Source organism: Suncus etruscus, chromosome 6 (assembly GCF_024139225.1).
Source record: "Suncus etruscus isolate mSunEtr1 chromosome 6, mSunEtr1.pri.cur, whole genome shotgun sequence".
NCBI classification, from domain to species: domain Eukaryota; kingdom Metazoa; phylum Chordata; class Mammalia; order Eulipotyphla; family Soricidae; genus Suncus; species Suncus etruscus.
Genome location: NC_064853.1, coordinates 35,276,079 through 35,301,550, shown reverse-complemented (window position 1 = coordinate 35,301,550; position 25,472 = coordinate 35,276,079). Strand labels below are relative to the sequence as shown.

Here is a 25,472-nt window from a genome sequence, read left to right as displayed (position 1 = left end):
CATTATGCTTCAAGGGTGGAAAAAACCCTATATCTCTTAGGCCAAGGGAATTCCCTTTCTAATCTCTCCAATATTTACTGTGTCTATGAAAAAAAAAAGCACAAATTTTTGCATTGTTTGTTTTTTCCTTTTTCTTTTCTTTTTTCTTTCTTTAGTTTTTATTTCGGGATCATGGTTATTGTTTGGTTATTGTCTTTATTGCTATGGTGCTTTTTGGGTTTCTTTGTTTTGGTTTTGTATTTTTTTATGTTTTTCTTCCTTTTTCCCTTTCTTCTCTTAAATTGATATTTACTTTTTTTCTTTAAATTTTTTATTTTTAATTATGAGAAAAATGATGCAAAGAAAGAGAGCAAGGTAAAGTTACAGTGGAAGGACAATCATCCATAAACAGAGTTCTCAGAAGAAATCCCCTAGCTGACGCCTAAATTTTGAACTTACAGTCAAAGAACATTAAGAAAATAAAACAGAACCCATGTACAATTACTTTGTCCACAAGTCCCCAGATTGTAGTACATTATAACATTTCTTAGCAGTACACAAAGCAATTTAAAGTCATGAAATTTATGTGACTCCTTAAACATTGAAGGCATAGTATTTTTTTACGTTTTCATGCACATGCATATTAGTTTAACTTAACATCAAAAGTTTAAGTGTTTTTTTTTTTTTTTTGGTTTTTGGGTCACACCTGGTTGTGCTCAGGGGTTACTCCTGGCTGTCTGCTCAGAAATAGCTCCTGGCAGGTACGGGGGACCATATGGGACACCGGGATTCGAACCAACCACCTTTGGTCCTGGATCAGCTGCTTGCAAGGCAAATGCCGCTGTGCTATCTCTCTGGGCCCTAAGTATTTTTTTTTAAGGTTTAGAGTCAAAGGAGCACAGTAAAAACAGTATTAGAGTGGCAAATATTGTTTGCATAGGCCCACCAAAATATGGGGGACATTGAAAGGAAAAGACTTGGCCTAAATACAAGGAGACCCTACCCCTGAAGTTTCCTGGCATAAGACCAACTCTAGGCTCCAGGCAAACTAGTTTGTCCAATCCAGGACATTGTCTGTAGTGCCAATACAGTTTTATTTTTCTCGCAGTCTCTATTGTTGGCATCAGGTTTCTGTATTAAAAATCCTGGAATCTGCATATCCTACATTAAAGTCTAGCCTCTAGAAGGACTCCTCCCATTTTTTGCTTTTTTGATTTTTGTCCCCTTTTTTTTCTCTTATTTTTTTCCCTTCAAACAGAACCACATAACTTTAATCATATTGTTCTGCCTCATAAATTGACGGGGAAATAATGGAGAGTACCAAGACCAAACAGTCATATGAACATTGAGTAGAAATAAACAATGATCAGATTTAAACACCAAATCCAAATCCAATGACAACAGAATTGATACCCAATCTACAACAAGCTAGACACAGTGGGGACCAGTCTGGGAGGCAAAGGAGGGAGATATAGGATGCATGCAGGAAACAGGGATAGAAGGAGGACAACATTGGTGGTGGAAATGCCCCTGATTCAATGTCATTATGTACCTAAAATATTACTGCAAAAGATTTGTAATCCACTTTGGTGAAAATAAAAATTATTAAAAAAATAAAAGAAAAGAAATCACTCCTGGCAGGCTCAGGGGACCATATGAAATGCCTGGAATCGAATCTTGGTCCATTGAAAGTTGGATGCGTTCAAGGCAAACCAATACCCTAATGCGGTGCTATCTTTCCAGCCCTAAACCCAGTTGACTGTAAGCAAAACAAGTACCTTACCCTCTGTATGTTCTATCCAATCCCATAATAAAGCACTCTTTTTTCTTACAATTTTTTCTGAGGTCTATTCTGATATTAACCAAGGCACTCCTGTTTTCTTTTTATTAATATTTTAATGATACATATTTTCCTATCTCTTAATTTTAACTTTTCATATCATTATATTTGTTGTTTTTTTGATATCTGTATCATTATAATTGAAGTGAGAGTTTGTAGACAACATATAGTTGGGTCTTGTTTATTAATCCATTCTGTCTTTTACTATGTATACTGGTACTGTTCACATCTAATATAATTTTGTGTTAAATTATGTGAGACACATCATTTCTTCTACTTCTCTCCTTCCCCTCATAATTGTTGCTGCTGTTATGACTGGGGTTGCACACATGTCTGGCTGTGGTGTTCATTAGGGTCACATTCCTGGCTGCAGTGCTGCAAATACCTGGCTGTATGCCAGACATCTCACACTCTGTGGCAATCCTGAGCTCCAGACTTTGAGTGGCCAGACCTGCAAAAGGGCACATTTGTAGAGCACAAGAGAGATTGAACTCAGGACTTCACACTTGCAAGGATAAATAGAAGTTCCTTTAGCCATTCTTTTGGATCAACTGGGCCTGGAGCAATAACACAGCAGCAGACAACAGACCAAGCATCCCATATGCTTCTCTGAGCCTGCAAGAGCAATTTCTGAGCACAGACACAGGAGTAATCTCTGAGTGTGACCAAAAAAAAAAAAAAAGATTGACTATTGCAAATTCTCTTTCTTTTCTTCTGAGTCTTGATTTCCCCATCATTCTTGAAGGATATTTTTATTGGGTATTGGATTCTGAGTCTTTCTGCAGTTGACCACTATTTTCTCATCCCTTTACTTTCTGAGAAATCTGAAAGATTCACTTGCAACTGCATCTTTTGGAATAATTTGATGGGATGTGGGTAGATGAGAAGGCAAGGATTTATGTCTTTTATTTAAAAGATTCCCTGGTCACAGGTTGTCCCCAAGGAAATTCTGAGAAATTTGCGATTTCTTACCAGATAAAACATGGAAGTTGTTCCCTTTGTCTCAATCCCTCTCCCTTCTTCTTTTTCCAGTTTTAATTTATTGGTTAAACTGATGGTGGCAGTCTTTGAAGAGTGTCAAAGAGTGTAATGATGTATGTGTGATGTATGTGTGTATTGTATGTGTGCTAACATTATTGAAGAACACATTTTAATAAAGATTTCTGTCAATCTTTAAAAAAAAGTAAACAACATTTGAGATGTAAAAGTCCAAGTTTCTCTCTCATCCTGCAGGGATATTGAAGGAAGGAGAATTCCTTAATGCTGTGCTGAGGGCCAGAGTTTCTACCTCTGTAGGTACTGGTGATACTACTCTGACTGCAGAGGGGAGGGGAGGAGTGCCCTGATACTGTTCCCCACCTAGTTTCACAAGATAGAAGGTATTATAAGTGGGAGTAGCAGGGTGGCCTTTCTATCCTGGTGAGCAATAAAAAGTCTTGATTCTCCTCATTGACTCCTCTGATACCACCCCATTGGAGAGAGGGTTGTATACCCCTCTCTGCCAGGTAGGGAAGAGAGATTCAGATCCCCTTCATGGTCTTCCCTGCTTATGTGGGAGCAGAGTCATTGCTATTGCCAGACAATGATGAAGGCCTGTTGGCCTGACTCCCTGCTGATCTCTCAGAGCACAAGCCTTGCTACAGCTGGGGAAGATGCACATCTCAGCTAGACTTGGCTTTGCCAACATGGTGGTGGTTTTGTTTCTTTTTGTGTTTTTCTGGGTTTTTTTCCCTGTAATGTTTGGCAAGAGGAAAATAGCTATTGTCCAAAAGTTTTCTTTCTTTCTAGTCTCCTGTTCCTCTATCTAGAAAGAAGGAGCTTTTTGTTTGTGTCTGTTAGTGCTATCTGAGTAACCAGCTTCAAGTCTAGGATATCTGAGGCTAAAAAAAATCCCAGAAAATCTATAGTTGTGCCATTCCTCAAGTTCTCAGTTTCCTCACTGGTCTGCCTACTACTAGTTAGACGCTTCTTAAAAAGATATGTAGTTATATTAAGTTTAGGATTTTTTGTTGTGCTTATTAAAAAAAAATAAGGGGGGCAGGATTGCTCCATCTTCTTGGAAGTAAAAGCTAGTTTTCTCATTTTTAAAAGTTTATTGTGACTCTAGAGAGATAGTTTTGAGTAGGCTGAGTACCAGCTTTAATTCCTGGCATGCATGGTCAAAAATACATACATTAACAAATACATACATATACATACATGAATAAAAATAAATACATAAAATACAATGCATATGTTTATATTTTCCTAGTCTTCAAGTGTATCAAGCTTTTACTGGGAGTTGATAAGGAAAAAAATATATAGAGAATAAGGAGAAATCATTGTTACATTATTCACATTTATTTAAGTCATTTTATTCTATTTCATATTGTTTTGTATTATTTTAATAAATTATTTTTAAAAACTACTGAATCTGGCTTGACCTGAGAGATAGAGCTTAAAGGACTGAGCACATGCTTTGCAAAAAAATAGAGTTAATGATACATTTTTTATATTAAAGGAATTTGAAAAAAACTACATAATTCAGGCCGGAGCAATGACACAGTGGTAGGGCATTTGCCTTGCATATTGCTAACCCAGGATGGACCACAGTTCAATCCCCTGGCATCCCATATGGTCCCCCAAATCAGGAGCACTTTCTAAGAGCATAGCCAGAAGTAACCCCTAAGTGTCACTGGTGTGGCCCAAAAACCAAAAACAAAACAAAACAAAAAAAACCCTACATCATTTTTTAAATTCTATTCCAGTTCTTTACTTTTTTTTTTTTTTTTAATTTTTGGGTCACACTCGACAGCAGTCAGGGGTTACTCCTGACTACTGCTACTCCGGCAGCCTGGGGGGTGACTACTGATCTCAGAGCCAGGAGTAACCCCTGAGTGGTACTGGGTGTGAGTCAAAAAAAACAAAAAACCTCAAAGTAGAGCTGAAGAGATATTATAGCAGGTCGGGTACTTGCTTTGCACATGGCTGACCCAGGTTCAATCCCCAGCACCACATTTGGTCCCTGAGCCTACCAGGAATGATACCTGAATGCAGAACCAGAGCTAACTAAAACAAGGTGTGGCCAAAAAAAAAAAAAAAAAGGACACTTAAAACTGGTTGTTCATATATAAAGAAAAGTCAGTGATGGATTATCTCCATGATAAGTAAAAAACTCTGTGTGTGTGTGTGTATGTGTGTGTGTGTGTGTGTGTCCATGAATCCATGAACACACTTGCATGCTGGGGAATTATACCCAGGGCCTTAGACTTGGAAAGCATGCATTCTACCACTGAACTACATCCCTGGCTCACTAATTTGTTATTAAAGTTTATGTGTATTACGCTTTTTCTGTAGAACTCCAGTTGAAATCTTACTGCATTACTTTCTTAATGGTAGATTATTTCCTCTACATAGTCTGTTACTCTATAAATGAGCATTTTATAGTTATTTTTATTGTTTTGTTTGCACTAAGTTCCAAATCAGGAGAAAATGGGCAGAAGAAAATTCCAGAGCTGTCAGAAATGAAAGGCACATTCCCAAAAGAGGGTCAGGAGAAGGACCCAGCCCAGAGCCGAGATGTGAAAGGAGAACAGCAGTTGTCATGGAAGCGTGAGAACATGGCAAGGCTTAGAGAAGAGGTGATCCTTATGAGCCAGAGCCTCCTTGAGAGCTCAGGGGATAGTTCAGATGATAGTAGCCTTCAGGTAGGTAGCAACAAAACATGCTGGTTGGGTCCATCTCCTCTGACCAGCTATGGGTACAAAAAGGATATTCATGCATACATTAATGCATACTTGTTTTGCATTATTATAATCATATCCTGAATAATAAATATAACATATAAAGATTTATATGTTATGTATATGTATACATATTATATTATATATATTATATATTATATTATGTATAAATATAACATATAAATATAAATATATATAAAATAAATATAACATATAAATATTTATATGTTATGTATATGTATATATATTATATTATATATTATATATGTATATATATTTATACATATATAATATATAAATATAACATATAAATATAATATACAAAATAACCCATATCTAAGCTAAGTCTGTGTATTATTTCCTTTATTAAAGCAAGAAGAATTTTTTTTGTTTTGTTATTGTGTCACGCCCAGCAGTACTCAGGAGTTACTCCTGGCTCCATGCTCAGAAATCGCTCCTGGCAGGCACGGGGGACCATATGGGATGCTGGGATTCGAACCAATGACCTTCTGCATGAAAGGCAAATGCCTTACCTCCATGCTATCTCTCCAGCTCTGCAAGAAGAATATTTAAAACCTGTAGCTTTCATTCTATTTCCTCAAAAGTTTCACATGCAACATTCTTGTCATGGAGATCAGTATATGAAATTCATTTATATTTTATTTTATTATATTATTAAATATATTATATCAATTATATATACTATATCAATCATATTTATATATTTGAATACATTATATCTATTATATTTATATAATTTATGAATCAATTATATCAATTCTTTTATTGAATATATTATATCAATATTATATTGATCCAATCAGCCACATGCAAGGCAAATACCCAACCTATGGTGTAATCACTCTGGTCCATCTGTCCTTTATTTTTTATTCTTGCTTGGTTTTGCTTAATCTGATTGATTTGAGATGGGGGTAGAAGCATATCTAGTGGTACTCACTGGTGACTGCTAGTTCAATGTTCAGTCTCTTCACTCTCGGGAATCATGCAATGTCAGAGGCCTAACTTAGTCCTCCTACAATACAAAGCATGCATTCCAGCCCATTGAGCTTCCAACCCCTGATTAAATTTTCATGCCTCTGCAATGGCTTAGTCTTCTGTGAAGTAATTTGTATAGTGATGAATAGAAACTCTTCATGATAATAATTTGACTGGATGACTGATTGCTTCTTTAATAGATATCTTTTTGAGAAATAATTTGTATTTCTTCTCTGGCAAAGTGACCAGAACAGAAAAAGCTACCATTCTACTTTTCTCACCTACAAAACAGGCTAAAAACTTTGGTGCCTTGATCACATTGGTATAAACAAGTTGTTTCTCTTGTATCTCTCTGTTTTAGTTAAATGACAGATTAAGTTGCTGAGACTGCTTATATGCTAAGAGCAATTAACATGAAAGTTAGATAAAAATTTAGATTGGCGAGAAGGACTTCATTGCTTCAGTATAACTTTTGTTTTAGGATAACAAGAAGACAGAAGTAAAGGAGAGCTAGCCTGAGTGCTTAGAAGTGCATTAGGCATCATGCCATGTTCTTGCTTACATTATTTTACCCAGAAGTCATCAATATATCCCCCTTTAAAATTAGGAAAGTGAAATATATAAAGATTAACTACCTTTACTGTTCTTCCAAATTCCAAGTAGAAATTTAGATGTAAGGACTGTGGAGATATAGTGCAAAGCACATAACACCTGCCAGAGAATGTACAAGGCTTGAGTTTGATCTGTGGTACTTTCAGGACCCCTGAGAACTACTGAGTGTGGACCCTATAAAAATTATGAAATCCAAATATATTATTCCATATCTAGGGTTCTTAATAATTACAGTATAATTCCAAGACAGACTTCTCTCAGGATTTTAAACTTGCAGATTTATTCCTCTCATTGGATTTTATTAATGCCATTCTAACTAAACTAAGCTAAAAAGAAAGGACTGATAAGGCTTGGAAAAACACTGTTTTGCTTCGGGAACAGAAATAAGAAGGAATAACACTGTGGCTTCTCAGAGGTTGAAAGGCACATACTTGACTCAAACTCAGGAAACTTTTAAGTATGCTTGATCTATTAAATGGAAAAGGGAGAATTCTATCTACCTAGCCAATCAGATAGTCATATAAAATCCAAATGACTACTTATTTGGCTAAATAGTACTATTGCAATGAAGAGACCTTCTGGAAGAATGTTGTTGAAAAGTAACTGAGGAAAAAAAAAAGTAACTGAGGATGGGCTAGAGAGATAACATGGAGGTAAGGTGTTTGCCTTTCATGCAGAGGATGGTGGTTCGAATCCCAGCCTCCCATATGGTCCCCCGAGCCTGCCAGGAGCGATTTCTGAGCGTAGAGCCAGGAGTAACCCCTGAGCACTGCCGGGTGTGACCCAAAAACCAAAAAGAAGAAAAAAGAAAAGTAACTGAGGAAGATTCTTTTCATAACGAAATCTGCATCATGTACATACACACGTGCATACATGCCCTACTTCACACATTAACTTCTGACCTTTAAAGCATGTTTTACTCAAAAATATCCATAATTTTGTTCCCTAGCATTTATGTGAAATGGAAGGAAGTTAATTATCTGTATTTAACTGCTTTTGTTCACACAAATTTAGTCTCACTCAAATTGGAGTTATATTACATGAACTTAAACCAGTAAATATGAAAGAGTAGTTTGTTGAAGGTAAAGTAGCTCCAAAATTATTTTAACATGGGGCCCGGAGAGATAGCATAGCGGTGTTTGCCTTGCAGGCAGCTGATCCAGGACCAAAGGTGGTTGGTTCGAATCCCAGTGTCCCATATGATCCCCTGTGCCTGCCAGGAGCTATTTCTGAGCAGACAGCCAGGAGTAACCCCTGAGCACCGCCGGGTGTGGCCCAAAAACCAAAAAAAAAAAAAAAAATTATTTTAACATGAATAATCGCATTCCAGAAATTCCATTTCTACTCTGTTTGACCGATATTCTTTCAAATTGGCCATTTTCTCTTTTCAAAATGTTTGCTTCAGTGCCTACCCTCAGAAGAAAAACTGAAAAACCAGCAAGAAGAAGTACAACAACTACGCCAGAATTTGCACCGGCTCCAAGTTCTATGCAATTCAGCTGAAAAAGAGCTACGCTATGAAAGAGGGAAGAATTTGGACTTAAAGCAACATAATAGCTTACTTCAAGACGAAAGCATTAAGGTAACTCTAGTGAGCATTTCTTTCTGCAGAGTTCTCTAGCTTTCTATAGTCCATGTCAGAGTCTACAGATGAGTAAACAATGGAATTATCTCATGACTCATTCCTTTCACTTCCTCTCCCACATTGGTATGCAGCTCGATTCTTCTGTTGCTGAAGGTGTGTGTGCTGTCATTCTGCAAATATGAGACGTTTTAATGTACACTGTCTTTAACATTGCCTCAACTTTCAACACCTACCAAGTTTCAATGACCAGAGGCCAAACCAAACCAAGTTAGATCTCTGGACTTATTTCCTCCTAATAGGTAGATCTAGTATTAGTAACTGAATAAAATATTGGGTACACCAAGATACAAGGCCTAAGAAGACAAGATTTGTTCTGACATGAAAGCATCCCAAAGTTAGGAAACATCCCCCCAAATTGATCAATATATACCTGTCATCCCTAGATTCATCTAAATCTTTTGATTCATATAAATGCTCAAAGTGAACCACCATATAAAATAAAACTTTTATGTAAGTTCATATATACCCCATTCTGGAGCTCAATATTTAGCATATACTTATTGTGCATCAGTCATAAACTAGGCAGGCAATCTTTATTGATACTGAGGGCTTAATAAAAAATATGAGAGAACTGACCCTTCTCTACAACTACAGCTATCAGTAAACTCTGGCCCAAGGGTCAAATCCTTCCTACTTTTCATATTTGTAAATAAAAATGCACAGGCACACAACCTTACCTGTGTGTTTACATATGGCTGCTTTTGAACTATAACAGCAAATTTGAGTAGCTCTGACAGATATCATATGACTGAGACCAGAGACCACAAAGTTGAAATATAGATTCTCCTGAATTTAATGAACCACATTAAAAAAGAGATGTAAGGGCCAGAGCAATAGAACATTGAGTAGGGCGTTTGCCTTGCACACAGTGACCCAGGTTCAATCCCCAGCATCCCATATGGTCCCTTGAGCCTGCCAGGAGTAATTTCTGAGCAAAGAGCCAGGAGTAACACCTAAGCACCATAGGGTGTGGCCCAAAAACAAACAAAGTGAACATAAGGAGGGGCTGGAGAAATAGACAGGAGTTAAGGAGATTGTTTTATATGCAACTGATCCCAGTTGATTCCTGGCACCATCAAGACTGACCACAGAGCCAGGACACCACTAGGTATGGCCCCAAAACTTAACAAAAGGGTGGCATAGGAACCAGAGAAATAATATAGGATTTAACTAAAGCACATGCCTTGCATTTAGTTGAGCTTTGGTTGGTTCCAATACCACATGGTTGCCCAACCATTGCCAGACCCCCAGCCACCAGCATGGTGGCCTGGCTAATCTCCAACGCCACAGATTTCAAACAACAGCACATTTTGGGGCCTTTTCGTTAAACCACTGCCTGGCTGCCTGGGAATCAGTGGAAATGGACCCCCCTGAGCCCTGAGCACAGCTTTGGAGGTCTTCCCACCCAGTTCCCCAAAAATATTCCATAAAAGGGGCCGGGCAGTGGCGCTAAAGGTAAGGTGCCTGCCTTGCCTGCGCTAACCTTGGACGGACCGCGGTTCGATCCCCCGGTGTCCCATATGGTCCCCCAAGCCAGGAGCAACTTCTGAGCACATAGCCAGGAGTAACCCCTGAGCGTTACTGGGTGTGGCCCAAAAACCAAAAAAAAAAAAAAAATATTCCATAAAAATGGAGAACACAAATAATAATTTTTAAATTAGAATTTTTAAAAAGGATTAGAAAGATAATTCAACAGGTAGTGTTCTTTGAACACAGTCAACCTGGGTTCAATCTCCTGCTTCTTATATGGTTTCCCAAGCCCCTCCAGAAGTAACCCCTGAGCATTACCGGTGTGCCCCCCCCTCAAAAAAAAGAAGTGGCAGAACCAGTGTGAAAAAGTTTCTGAGGCTTATGCTAGAGCTGATGATGGCCTAGACACAGTGATAATAAAAGACAAATAAACAAATAAATTGATGGAGAAAGTGTAGTGGGGAGGCAAGTGTATTATTCTGACCCCTAATGGGAAAGGAACAAACAAGATAACTCTGAGATTACTGGCACCAACACAAGATTGAATGGTGGCATCCCTTACTGAAATCAGGAAGACTACGAGAAAAGTGATTTTAAAAATATAAGGCAAACCCGGCCTCCAGGCCTTCCCTGGGTGCCAGCCCAGGTGGCCAGACAAGGTGGGTGTCGGGTGGTCCCTCCTGGATGGGGTCCCAAGCTTTCCCCGCCCTTCCCCCAGCACTAGGGTGAGAAGGGCACAGGGTGGAGGGCAAGCAGATCCTGGCTTCCGGCTCTCTATGGAATCCTTTCTTGATCTGGAGGCTAGCTCTAGCCGGCATGGGGTTTGGGGAGACCCCATGTTGAAGGCCTTCTCCCTAACTTGGGTGCTCTGGGGGCCTTCATAGGCCCCCAGCCGCCCCCTCTCTGCTCCAGGGTTCCAGGCCTTCCCTGGGTGCCAGCCCAGGCGGCCAGACAAGGTGGATCCTAACTTGGGGTGTACTGAGATTTGCTGGGTTGCACTAAGGTTGTCACTGGCAATTTCTTAACAGTCTGCGTATTCAAAACTGCGCAGGGGCTAGTGCCCCCGCGCGCACAGTATATATTAAGAGTATTCCCTATCCTCAAGTTTTGTTTTGCGTATGCAGAATGTTCATTTTGTATTCTGCCCTTTCGCACACCCCTTCAAAGCTCATTTTTACTCTAACTCTCTCACCCCCCAACTATCAGTAACCCACATTACTCTTTTTAACTTTAGTACTGCATAATCCTAATCACAGGCCAAAGCCGTGCCTTGGATTTAACAACCTCCAAGTATTTCAAAAGACTTATGGACACGTATGTCTTTTGAATATTTTATGCATTTTTTCTCTGACAGCTATAAGTCTTACTAAATATTCTATTATACAGTGACGATTCTAACCACTTTTTATCTTTTCTTCTCTTTGTGAACTGTTCAATAGGAATTTTGGTGAAAGAGTCCCCCAGTTTAATGCTTATGATTGAACCATGTCATAAGGATTGTTCGACTTGTTCTTATGGCCCCCATATGCGCCGATAATGCCACATGGCATTGTTCCTTGTTTGCATAGGCACATTTGAAATGGAAAAATACTATACATACAAATAAGATCTTATCTAATAGAGATTGGAACACACAAATCTTGTAGTGCAATGGGACCTTACACCCTGAACACTGACATAATGACCTGGCACAAGCCTCAGAAGAATGGGCATTCTCCATTCACCCCTGAACCAGGGAAGCCATCCATAAAACATCCAAGTTTTTCTATAACATCACCTGGAAGCAATCCTCTATCAGGGAAGACCCTACCGCTGCTCTGACATCGACCTGCTCAAAAGAGACTTCCCTTAACACTGAGAAGACTTAACAACAACAACGACCTGCTTACAGGACAGGGCTCTCTGCATTGCCCTTTAATTGTGAGGTGAAACTAGAGGACGCTCTACATCCTGACTTCAATGTAGGATATGCAGATTCCAGGATCTTTAATACAGAAACATGATACCAAAAACAGAGACTGTGTGAAAAAGAGTGTGTTGGCACTATAGACAATGTCTTGGATTGGACAAACTAGCTTGCCTGGAGCCCAGAGTTGGTCTTATGCCAGGAAACTTCAGGGGTAGGATCTCCTTGTATTTAAGCCAAGGTTTTTCCTTTCCATGTCCCTCATATTATGGTGGGCCTATGCAAGCAATAATTGCCACTCTAACACCGCTTTTACTTTGCTCCTTTGACTCTAATCCTTAAAAAAAAAAAACACTTAAACTGTTGAGGTTAACTTAAATTAATATGCATGTGCATGGAAATGTAAAATATACTATGCCTTTAATGTTTAAGGAGTTACATAAGTTTTATGGCTTTAGATTGCTTTGTGTGCTGCTAAGAAATATTATAATGTATTCCAATCTGGGGACTTGAGGGACAAAGTAATTGTACATGGGTTCTGTTTTATTTATTTTAATGTTCTTTGGCTGAAAGTTCAAAGTTAACATATTAGCAAGGGGACTTCTTCTAAGAATTCTGTTTATGGGTGATTGTCCTTCCACTGTTAACTTTACCTTGTCCTCTTTCTTTGCATCTTTGTTCTCAAAAGTATAAATAATAAATTTAAAAAAATAAAAATAAAATAAAATAAAAAATATAAGGCAGAATCAGGGAGCTCCATATTGGCAGTTATTAGCATGAAGATGGTATTTTCAAGTATGATAATGAACCTAGGAGGAGATTGAGCCATTCTCAATTCTAGCATAGTCCAGTATATATAAAGCTTGAGTAGTATCAGTACAATCTTCCAAGAAGAGACCAAGAAGGAATGGCAGAGGCTCAAGTGAAAGCCAAGAGTGTGTGTGGCATCACAGACTTCAAAAGAATGTTCTGAGATGGAGAGTCAAAGCTTTGGAGAAAGCAACTGTCTGCATTTATTTTGGATTTATTTTAGCAATGGGGAGTATTATAGTGCCTCTAGCAAGACAAGTTTCATGAAGGAAATCTAGCTTACAGTCTATTGGAGAAAGGGTGGGAAATGTTTAGACTGCGTATATAGAATCTCTCAGGAAAATTCCTTTGTCTAGCTGCCATCTGGCTAGATAGACTTTGGCAAACCTTCCTAGCTCATGGCAGTTTCAGAGGTAATTATCCACATGACACTGTTATTTGCCAACTGTGAGGGGAGAAGGGGGAAATGCACTTGAAATCTGCTCGTTCTTGCTCACATTCCCATTTGTTTTAGGTTTTTTTTTCTATCATTCTTATTTATCCCCCACCTCTAGATCAAATTTGAACTCAAGCAGGCCCAGCAGAAGTTATTAGACAGCACAAAGATGTGCTCTTCGCTCACAGCAGAGTGGAAGCATTGTCAGCAAAAAATGAAGGAGTTGGAGCTGGAAGTACTTACACAGGCTCAGAGCATTAAATCACACAACAACCTACAGGAAAAGCTGGCTCAGGAGAAATCTAAAGTTGCTGGTGCAGAGGAAAAGGTAATTATCCCCACACTTAATAAATAGCACACAGTAGATACCCCTACTAAAATCCTGTTCTCTACAGATTTTAAGAAGCAAATAGTACAAACAACAGAATTTTAGAGGTTTCCTTTACTCTCCCACACTTTCTCTCTTTGACTTCACCTGCTCTTCCAGGAAATGTGGGGGGGTTGTTTTTTGTTTTTTTTTGGGGGGGGGGGTTCGGGAGGTTATTGAAAAGTTAAATGTTTTTTGTTTTAAAAACCTTACTTGGAGTGTAAGAGAACAGGATGAGAGAAATACATGTTCAAGAGAGAACATGGGCTTTTCTAAATGTGGAAAATGCCCCAGGTTGGGGTGGGGGTTGTATGGTGTTTTTTTTTTTAATTGGACTAACTTTTTAAAAGTTAAAAGTTTTATTACAGCATAAAATAAACCTATTTGACTTATTTTTTTGTTTTATACTTTACAATTTGACAGTATTTTGGTTCAGTGCCAGGCATCGAGCCATTGGGTCTTGCGTATATGAGATTATTATATATAATTTTTTTTTGTTTTGGAGTCTCACTCGATGGTGCTCAGGGGTGACTCCTGGCTCTGCAATCAGGAATTACTCCTGGCGATGTTCAGAGTCTATATGTGGTGCTGGGGATTAAAACCAGACAAATGTAATACTACTGCGTTATCGTTCTTTCTCCTGGCCCATTATATTTTTAAATTACTTATTTTAACTCACTTCCCATTCTAAATGGTTTGTTTATTTTAAATTGGGATTAGCTATTTAGCTGATTTTTCATTTTGTCATTGATAGAAGGATTCGTGCTTTAAAATGAACCATTTTGAAACATTGCCCCTGCATTTTAGGTTGCTTAGCACCAGGTGGCAGTAGTGTGCAACAGTTGCTCATTTTGATATGAATTTTCCTGCAAGTGGTCTCAATAAATATGTCATTTCTGGCTACGGAAGCGGCTAAACAGTAAAGTACATGCCCACATACATAAGACCCTGGGTTTGATCCCTTTCCTAAGAGTGTTTTTATTAAACCATGTAAATGTAAAGTATGTGACAGGGCTGGGGACCCAGGTCAGTATTAAAGAGTAGACACCTAATATGTGAAGTCCTGGGTTTGAACCCAGCACTAGAAGAACAAAAGTATCTATATGACAGCAAATTCAACTTAAAATCTTAAATTAGGGGCCAGAGAGTTAGCACAGCGGTAGGGTGTTTGCCTTGCACGCAACTGACCCAGGAGTGATGGTGGTTCGATTCCCGGCATCCGTTATGATCCCCTGAGCTGGCCAGGAGCAATTTTGGGGGACAGAGACAGGTATAGCCCCTGAGTGCCACTGGTGTGACCCGCAAAGCAAAAATAAAAATAAAATAAAATACTGTTGAGCTAAAGAGGTCAGCACAAAAACATTTATATATAATTTTATTAGTCATCTAAGGTTTAAGAACAAATAAAACTGGGATTGAGAATAAGGTTTTTGCACATACTTGACCCTTGCCTTGCACAAGTCTGATCCAAGTTTGATTATATATGCTTCCCCAAGCCCTATAAGAAATTATTCGTGGGGCCGGGCGGTGGCGCTAAAGGTAAGGTGCCTGCCTTGCCTGCGCTAGCCTTGGACGGACCGTGGTTCGATCCCCCGGTGTCCCATATGGTCCCCCAAGCCAGGAGCAACTTCTGAGCACATAGCCAGGAGTAACCCCTGAGCGTTACCGGGTGTGGCCCAAAAACCAAAAAAAAAAAAAAAAAGAAATTATTCGTGAGCATCGAGCCAAGAGTAAAGTAAGCACTGAGCAACAAATATGGCCCATAAACCAAAAGGAGAATGAGGGAGAGGGATTGAGGGTGAAGGAGGAGAAGGAGAAGCAGAAGGAAAATAATTTCTAATTTTGAGTTATAGTGGTGGTCTTCCGCAGGGGTCTGAAATGGAAAGGAACACAGAAACTTTCATAGTAGTAGAAGTATTCTATTTCTTTTTCCAGGAAAGAGAGCATTACAGAAGTAATGACTGAGAAGGCTTGTGCTGAGTCCTCCATTAAAAAAAATAGATAAAAAGTAGGGGCTGGGAAAATTGTACAGCAGGTAGAGTGTTTGCCTTGCATGTGGCCAACCTGAGTTCTATCCCCAGTATCTAATGTGGCCCTCCAAGCCCACCAGTAGTGACCCCTGAGAGACCCTAGAAATAACCACTGAGCACTGATGGATGGGGCCACAAAATCAAAAAATAAATTAAAGTAAAGTAATTGAGAGCCAGAGAGATATCAAAATGGGCTGAACTATTTGCCTTGCATGCTTGAGATTCAGATTCACATGGTCCCTGGAATATTACCAGGAGCAAACTCCAAGCAAAAAGCCAGGAGTAAGCCCTAAACCAGTTCAGGGGACCAGGTTCTTCTGTGGCTCCTCCTGCTCTTGTCCTTTGAGCTATCTTTCCAGTCCCAAGAAGACATTTCTGGGGGCCAGAGCAACAGTGGGGAGGGCCCCTTCTTCTGGGTGGGATTCAAAAGTAAACAAGCCAAAACAAAGTAATAGATTCTTGGTTTGTAAGCAATTTATACTTGATTTCTAATTACTTTGTAGTTAGAATCAGACTAACACCCTAACATGTTGCTATTAGAAGTGTGAATTTGCTGCTTATAATAGTATTATTTGTAGAAGATTTAAATCAAAATAAAGTACACTAGGCAGGGGCTAGTTAATAAGTTAGAATGTATCTCTACAGTGGAAGCTGTGCAGAATGATAGGTCATAGATTATTATAATGGAAAAAAATCTCTAACAGTATTAGTAAAAATAGGTAAATAACTTCTAAACTATGATGTTTTAAAAGTAAGGTAAATGAGGGGCTGGAGTGGTGGCGCAAGTGATAAGGCATCTGCCTTATGCATGCTAGCCTAGGACAGATCACAGTTCGATCCCCAGTGTCACCTGTAGTCCCCCAAGCCAGGAGTGATTTCTGAGCACATAGCCAGGTGTGGTCGAAACAACCCCCCCAAAAAAGGAATGTACATGAGTATGTATAAATATGCAAAAAATAAAGTATGTGTGTACAAGAAATTAATACCTATGAAAATCTGTTGGTGAAGAAAAACTGGGAAGAAAGCAGGAAAGAAACTTTGCTGCAGAGCTCTACTCACACACACCACACAGACATTAAACTATGTGAATATATTACCTATTATAAAAGTTTGGTTATTTTCAAATTAGAATAAATGTAGCCCACACTCTTTAGATACAATTTGTATTTTAGCATGACTGTGTTTGTTCTTATATATATGGTCTTTCCTGATCAAAGAAAAAAGGCCGCATCTTATAGTTTTGTCTATACATTTTTTTTTTCATTTAAGATTTTGGATCTGCAGCAGAAATTAGAACAAGCTCAGAAAGTTTGTGCAGACACTTGTGCTTTGGAGAAGAAGCAACTTGAGGAAAGGATGAAAGAAGCAATAGAAAATGAAGCTAGACTAAAGCAGTGCTGTCTGGAAGAACAACAGAAGAGGTGAGAGGAACAAGGCCATCAGTCACCTGCGGACGAAATTGTGACTAAGTTCACCAGCAGCATCTGCTTACTACGTGTTCTCTCTGTGTCCACACCTAATGAACTCAGTTGGTTTCTTATAAATAACACTGTGTTGTAGTTTTATGGCTTATTTTCTTGTTTGCCTTTTACAATGGAATGTAGGATTCTTTTTTTTTTTTTTTTTTTTTTTTGGTTTAGGGCCACAATCAGCAGCTATCAGGTTACTCCTGGCTCTGTGTTCAGAAATCGCTGCTGGCTGGCTCGAACTATATGGGATGCCAGGGTTCGAACCCAGGACCATCCCAATAGGCTGTGTGTAAGGCATATGCCCTATCATTGTGCTATCTCTCTGGCCTCGAGTGTGAGATTCTTAAAGGTAGTAGGATTACCTTGTTCTGGTTTGCATAAACTTAATGCGCTATTTTCTTGAATTATTGGTTTGTCTATGAAATATTATACTTATTTATTGCTTTTGAGCATTTGGAGGCTTTGAATTGGGGGGCCACATGATGGTACTCCAAGACTACTCCTGCCTCTATGCTCAGAAATGACCTCTAACTGTTCTTGTGGGACCATGTAAGGTGCTAGGCATCAAACTGGAATCAACTGCATGCAGGACAAGTACTTTTTTTTTTTTTTTTTGGTTTTGGGGCCATACCCGGTGGTGCTCAGGAGTTACTCCTGGTTATCTGCTCAGAAATAGCTCCTGGCGGGCATGGGGGACCATATGGAACGCCGGGGTTTGAACCAACCATCTTAGGTCCTGGCAAACATGGCTGTGCTATCTCTCAGGCCCCAAGACAAGTACTTTAATCCCTCTCCAGCCCTATCATTTGTTTGTTATTATTATTTTTGTTTGTTTGTTTGTTTTTGGGTCACACTTGGCAGTGCTCAGGATTTACTCATGGCTCTGCGCTCAGAAATCGCCCCAGACATGAGGACCATATGGGGTGCTGGGATTCGAACCACCATTGGTCCTGGGTCAGCCACTTGCAAGGCAAATACCTTACCGATGCCCTATTTTTCCGGCCCCACATCATTTGTTTTTTAAACTTGAATTTGTTTGGCAGAGGATTTATGCTACATATTTTCTTCCTATAATTATTATTTTCAGAAGTTTTAAGTGGTCCTTCTAAGTACTCTACACCTCAGTAACTACTACTTATTTCTGTGGCTCTCAAAGTAATAGATATATGTGTATATATCAGATAGATAAATATTAGAAATATAGTTTTAAACACTAAAATATATAGTCACATAAACTACAAAGATTCCAAAGTTATTCTCAGTGCCAGTAAAAAGCTCTAGCATAGGGGCTGTAGAAATAGCATGGAGGTAAGGCGTTTGCCTTGCAAGCAGAAAGTCGGCGGTTCGAATCCCGGCACCCCATATGGTCCCCTGAGCCTGCCAGGAGCGATTTCTGAGCATTAAGCCAGGAGTGACCCCTGAGCGCTGCTGGGTGTGACCCAAAAACCAAAAAAAAAAAAAAAAGCTCTAGCATAGGGCTTGGCACTCAATAGAAACTCAGTGGATGGAACAATAGTATAGCAAGTAGAGTATTTACCTTACATGCAGCTGACCCAGGTTCTATCCCTGGCATCACATGTGATCCCCTGAGTGCAGCAGGAGTGATTCATGAGCACAAAGCAAGGAATTAACTACTGTGCACCATAGGTGTAACCCCAAAAAAACAAAAAAGAAAGAAATTCAGTAGATACGTAAATGAATGTGTGTGTGAAAAATTGGATGAAATATAGTTGTCTCATCATCATTTCTTGCAGGATGACAAACCTATAACAATAACTAGATCCTGACTATACTATAATTAGTAACTTGATCTTTTATAGCATTGCTCACTAAGCAAAGCAAGCCCTAAGGGAAAATATACAATGATATAAAACAAAAATGTTGAACGGTAAGCAATATTTTAAACAAAGGAGTTACTAGCAATGTCACAACTCAGCTGTGAGTTCATGTTTGACACCAGATCCGATAGCTGAATCTAGAAGAAACTCTCAGTTTAGGTGGGCACCTGCAAACAGCTGTCCCTGGTTTCCTAAGAGAACTCCAAATTTTCTCTGGAAAAAAATCCTAACTTATATATGTTAATAATTCACATATATTAGGTTTAATCAACTTTAGACTTCCAATAAAAAAAATAATCAACGAAGAACAAAGGGAAACTGGCTGCCCTAAATGAAAGTAAGCAGATAAGACAGACACCGACTTTAGGCCCCCAAGAACTTTAGGTATAGTTTTATGAAAAATAACTGGTAAAACTACAATGTGAAAGGCCATAGGGATAGCTCATTGGGCTTATTAGCTCGCCCCTGAGCAAAGAACCCCTGAGCACTGTTGGGTGTGGTCCCCAAACAAAACAAAACCGTTAACAACACAACACAACACAACACACACACATAACACACACATGAAAAAATCCTACCATGAGCTTTTGAAAAAAATCAAAGGCTATAGATAAGAATTGAAGAGGTAAAGAAGCAATTTCATTTTCCTAGAACTTGATTTCTTATCACTGAGAATGGCAACATCAGTTCTATGCATTTTTTTCATGAAGATGTGTTACTAAGAAATATATAGAATTTAGACCAATTATTAAAAGAATGAAATCTGTGGTGCTAGAGAAATTGTTCAACAGAAATGCATGCTTTATATCAATTCTAGGCATCACATGCTGTACCCCAACAAGGAACAAGCCTTGAGCTTGAGCTAAGAGTAACTCCTGCGCAAAATGTCAAAAAAATATATTTATTTATTTATAAGGATTATTTTGTGACATGAACCAAAGTTGGCGATATAAAGGGCAACTTTCTGGGTTTGTGTTCAGAGGTCATTCTTGGTGATGCTTAAGGGGACCATGTTTGGTGCTGGAGGTCAAACTGGGGTCAGTATGGCAAGACAACTATTTTACCCCCTGGATTATCATCTCTCTATCCTTTCACTAGTGTTTTTTTTTTATTCTCTATGTGCTTATCTATTCTTACCTCAGAATATATTTCTTTGGGTGACTGAGTATAAGAAGTCAGCTTATGTTAGTGTTTGACATACAGAAAATGTGTAGTGGCCAGGGTTTAATCCAAAAAGTGGAACTTAACCACATTAAACAGAATGTAACCACTCTGTTTGGTGGTTTTTGGATCACACCAGGTTGCGTTCATGGGTTACTTCTGACTCCCTACTCAGAAATTACTCCTGGCAGGTTCCAGGGAACATTTGGGATGCCAGGGATCAAACCCAGATTGGCTGTGTGCAAGGCAAATGCCCTACCTGCTGTGCTATCGCTCCAGCCCCAGAATGTAACCACTCTGAACAGAATCGTTCACAGAATTCCTAGCATTGGGGCCAGAGATAAGGCATTTACCTTTCATGCAGAAGGTTATTGGTTTGAATCCCAGCACCCCATATGGTCCCCTGAGCCTGCCAGGAGCGATTTTTGAGCGTGGAGCCAGGAGTAACCCCTGAGCGCTGCCAGGTGTGACCCAAAAACAAAACAAAACAACAACAAAAAAAAGAATTCCTAGCAAAGCCAGCATATTACAAAATCACTACTAAAAAGGTACTGTTTTTTTACAATGCTTGATACTCAAAATTATTATGATTATAACAATTATCTGTTACTTCTATCACCTTCACTATCATCTTCAATCAATTAAAGAAATGTTCATTTGGGCTAAGAATAAAATCCTTGGGAATAAACTAGCCTTCTCTATCTACCTGATGAGGGAGACCCACTTTTCTCCTGCAGAACACCTACTTTATCATGGTTGGAGACAGTGATAATTGACATGGCTAAGAAAACAAGCCTACGGGGCAGGCGAGGTGGCGCTAGAGATAAGGTGTCTGCCTTGAAAGCGCTAGCTAGCCAAGGAAGGACCATGGTTAGATCCCCCGGTGTCCCATATGGTCCCCCCAAGCCAGGGGCAATTTCTGAGCGCTTAGCCAGGAGTAACCCCTGAGCATCAAACGGGTGTGGCCCGAAAAACCAAAAAAAGAAAAAAGAAAACAAGGCTAAAAAGTAAGGTAGGCCTCAGTCATGAGAAACCTAACTAGCCATAGTAAGAAGTTTCAACATGGGGAGTCTGATCTACAGTTTGTTTTCTTGTGATATCTTCGTCTGATTTTGGTGTTAGGGTAATGCTGGCCTTGTAGAATCAGTTAGTAAATGTTATTCTCTAGCTTTATATGGACAAAATTATAGAGAGGTGGTATCATTTCTCCCTGAATTTGTAGGCTTCACCATCTGGGCCTAGTTTTTAATTTGGAGGAATATTATTACATATTGACTAATGTACTAATTAATATATAAGCTTGGTCATATTTTATATTTCTCCTTGGTAAATTTTAGTAGAGTTTATGTGTCAAGGAACTATCAAATTTATGGGCTTCAAATTGTTTTTTATCCTTTATTATCCATTTACATTTTTATTTTGGGGTGCCATACCTAACAGTGCTCAGGACTTATTACCCACCATGCTCCAGGAGGATTTAAGGGGTGTCAGGAATTTAATCCTGGCCAGCCATGTGTAAGGCAAGCAACTTCCCCACTGTATTATCTCTTCAGCCCCATATTTACTTTATTTGGTTTTTGGGACACACCCAGCACTGCTTAGAGGCTACTCCCAGCTCAGTGCTCAGTAGAACTCAGGGTACCAGAGATTGAACCAAAGTCTCCTGCTACAAAGAATCTGTATGCTCCAGTCCAATGAAAGAGTCCCTCTTTCATTTCTGATATTACTAACTTGTGTTTTCTCTGTTTATCTGTTCCCGTGGCTAGAGGGAGATTTATCACATTTATCTTGTCAAAGAATTAGTTCTGCTTTCACTGATTTTCTCCTATTTTCAATTTCTTTCCTTGTTGCTCTTGTTTTTTTAATTTATTAACTTTTATATTGTATTTCTTGGACTTCTCTATTATATTAACTTTTATATTGTATGTCTTGGACTTCTCTACTTTCTTGTAATGGGAGTTTAGATTGCTGATGGTTACCCTTTCTTCTTTTCTAATATTCACCTTTAGAAGTGCTGTGAATTCTTTTGTGCTGCTTTTGCTGCACATCACAACACTATCTAGCAAGTCATAATAATAAGTTTGAATTTTATAGAGTAATGGAAACCACTGGCCACTTGAAGTAGAGAGAATGATTAGGCCGATTTGGAAAGAGTACTCTGGTTGTTGTGTAAAAGATGGAGTGGAAGAAGGGTTACAGTTATAGAAGAGACAGTTTCTTTTTTTTTTTTTTTTTTTTTTGTGGTTTTTGGGTCACACCCGGCAGTGCTCAGGGGTTACTCCTGGCTCCATGCTCAGAAATTGCTCCTGGCAGGCACGGGGGACCATATGGGACGCTGGGATTCGAACCGATGACCTCTTGCATGAAAGGCAAACGCCTTACCTCCATGCTATCTCTCCAGCCCCAAGAGACAGTTTCTAACCAATCTCCCAATTCTTTTTGGCAGGGCCACCCAGCAGCATGCAGGAGTTACTCTTAGCTCTGTGCTTAGAAATCACTCGTGACAATTTTTGAGGACTATGAGGGATGCCAGGGATAGAACCCAGGTCAGCTGCCTGCAAGACAAATGCCCTATCTGCTGTGCTATTACTCCAGCTCCCAATTCTTAATTTTATTCACTGACAGAACTGGTTTATGTTGGTCTTTCATTATTCAGATTCTATATAAGTAATAACAGAATCAACTTCCAAAATATTTATGAATTGCTTCTTGACTTATATTCACTGCCAGTTTCTAAATTCAGATGTAAATAACTCTGTTTTTTAAATTCTAGGATAAAATTTTTTCTGTAGTTCCAGACTTTATAGTTAGTCTCTTAATGCAAAATTAAGAATGGAGCCAAAAAATAAGATGACAACAATAGCAGGGAATTGTTTACCCATATAAATAACTAAATGAAACAAAAATTAAAGGAAGACAGGGCACAGAGGTGCAGATAAGCAGTTTAAGGCAAGCTACATCAGTCCTTGGATAGCCTGCACTTACTCCAGAATATAGAAAACAGAGGTTCTAAAGGCTGAAAGCCAGGACTGCTATGGATCACATAGAAATCTTTCCCAGGGGGTAGGGTGCTTACTTTACTACCAGAAGTCCTGGGTTCTATCTCCCACATCCCATATGGTCCTCTGAGCTCCACAGGAGTGATACCTTAGTGAAGAGCCAGGAGTAATTTCTGTGCACTGCCAGGTGTGCCTCCCTCCCCAAGACAAAAAGGGGAAAAGTCTTTCCCAGGGGCTAGAAGATAGCATAGTGGGTAGAAAACTTGACTTACACATAGTCAACCCAGGTTTCATCTTTGGCAACACATATGATTCCCTAGTCTCTGTGAGTGATCCCTGAGCAAAGAATCAACAGTAACTCCTGAGTACTAGAAAAGTAAGAGTACTAGCAGTTAAGGCCATGTATGCAGCAGACCTGAGTTCTATCCCTGGTACCCTATTTGATCTCAAACACTGCCAGGAATATCCCTGAGTTCAGAGTAGAAGTATTCCCTGAGTACAGTCAGGTGTTCCCCAAAAACCAAACAAAAAAAATTCCCAGTTATCCATTGATTTCTCAGAAAACTGAAGTTAAAGATAACAAACTTAATAGGCTGATATCAATATCCTAGTTACCTAGCAAGTAGGTGGGAATTTTGTTCACTAGCATTCTTTCATCAATATTATAATATCATAGTCCTCTAGATGGTTATCTGGTTTGACTTCTTTCAAAAACTCTTTCAACAAGTTGTAGTCTGAGAAGAATCTCACCAAAAACCTTAAGTATTTATGACTCTTTGGGGAATGCCTGCATTTTTTTTATCAATAGACTCCTTTAGGATTCAGCTACAGCAATGCTAATACCTGTCCCTTGGTATTAGTTATGCTTGCAGCTAAACTAATATTCAACTCTGCATTGAAGTGCTCTGAACTTCAGGACTTCATTGTAAATCTCTGAGTTTGAATAGAAAAGAATATGGATTGGATGTTAGTCCACCTTGGAATAGCTGTGCAACTAAGCAATATAGGGAACCATTTCTATGCCCAATTTTCCCTTGGAAAGTAAAGAAAGATATTTCTTCCTTAAAAGGTTGTTTTGATTAGAGAGAGGATGGAGAAAAGCTGTTCTCACAAAGAAGGTATTCTGTATTTGTTCCTTTTTTAAATTAACTCAAATCCTGTCTCATTGAACCATCCCCTCCACTCCCCAAAAATAGTCTCCTAAGATGTTAAGGCTTTTTTGTTTGTTTTGAGGCCATACCCAGCAGTGCTCAGATTCTGACTTAAGAATCACTCCTGGTTTGTGTGGGTACCATATGGGATGCTAGGGATCAAACCTGGATCAGCTGTGTGCAAGTGCCTAACCCTCTGTACTATCACTCCTGCCAGCATTTTTAAGTCTAAGAATTTCCCTTGCAAAGCTTTATAATTCACAATGTTATTTTAATGTACATTAATTTCCCTCAGGAAACTCCTAGATCAGGATATTAATGAGCTACAAAAGCAAGTGAAGATCTCACAGAACAAAGAAAGTGAACTGGAAAAAATCAGTTCTCAGCAACAAGCCCAGATAAAGCAACAAGAAGCCCAAATTAAACAACTGGAAAATGAACAAAGAAAGTCTGAAGAGGTAAGAAAATAAACAGATACACTTCTTGGCTTTCTCATTCCCATATGTAGAGTAATCGACCTGGGTAATAGCTAATAATTGTTAAGTACATAGCACTTGACTCATTCTGTTTAGAGTTCAGGCAGGAAATATCTACTCTAGATATTTAAAACAAGAGAGGATTCGATCCCATAAAACTATTCTGTAAACTGAATTTCAATAACTCAGTTTAGAAATCCTGGAAAGGTTGGTCTAGAGCAGTAGGATAGCAGGTAGGTCACTTACCTTGCAGGCTGCCTACCAAGGAACCCTTATGGTTCCCCCAGCCCACCTGGAATGAACCTCTGAGCCGCCCAAAAATCAAAAAAAGAAAAGAGATGGGGAAGGTAAAAAAGGGAACTGTAAGAGAGAGGAGGGAGGAAGAGAGAAGAGAAGAAAGGGTGAGAGGGGAAGGGAAGAGGAGTGGAGAGGAAAAGAAAAGAAAAAAAAATTCTAGAAAGGCAAATTCTGCAGGCCCAAAGGGGACTTCTAAGGAGCTCTTTCATAAACCTTTACAAATGCCTCATCTACTGCTTGTCCATTAATATCACTACTACTTCTAGAG

At 39.1% G+C, this 25,472-nt stretch overlaps 1 protein-coding gene across 1 annotated transcript in view; it reads left to right on the top strand.

Moving 5' to 3' along the window:
• The window catches only part of CCDC30 (coiled-coil domain containing 30), a 63,779-nt gene that overhangs the window by 17,067 nt on the left and 21,240 nt on the right, over positions 1-25,472 (top strand). Inside the window, exons 4-8 of the mRNA XM_049774725.1 lie at positions 5,274-5,505; positions 8,555-8,731; positions 13,535-13,744; positions 17,083-17,234; positions 24,727-24,889. Of these exons, the coding sequence (XP_049630682.1) occupies positions 5,274-5,505; positions 8,555-8,731; positions 13,535-13,744; positions 17,083-17,234; positions 24,727-24,889 (934 nt within the window). The remainder of the gene's footprint in view (positions 1-5,273; positions 5,506-8,554; positions 8,732-13,534; positions 13,745-17,082; positions 17,235-24,726; positions 24,890-25,472) is intronic.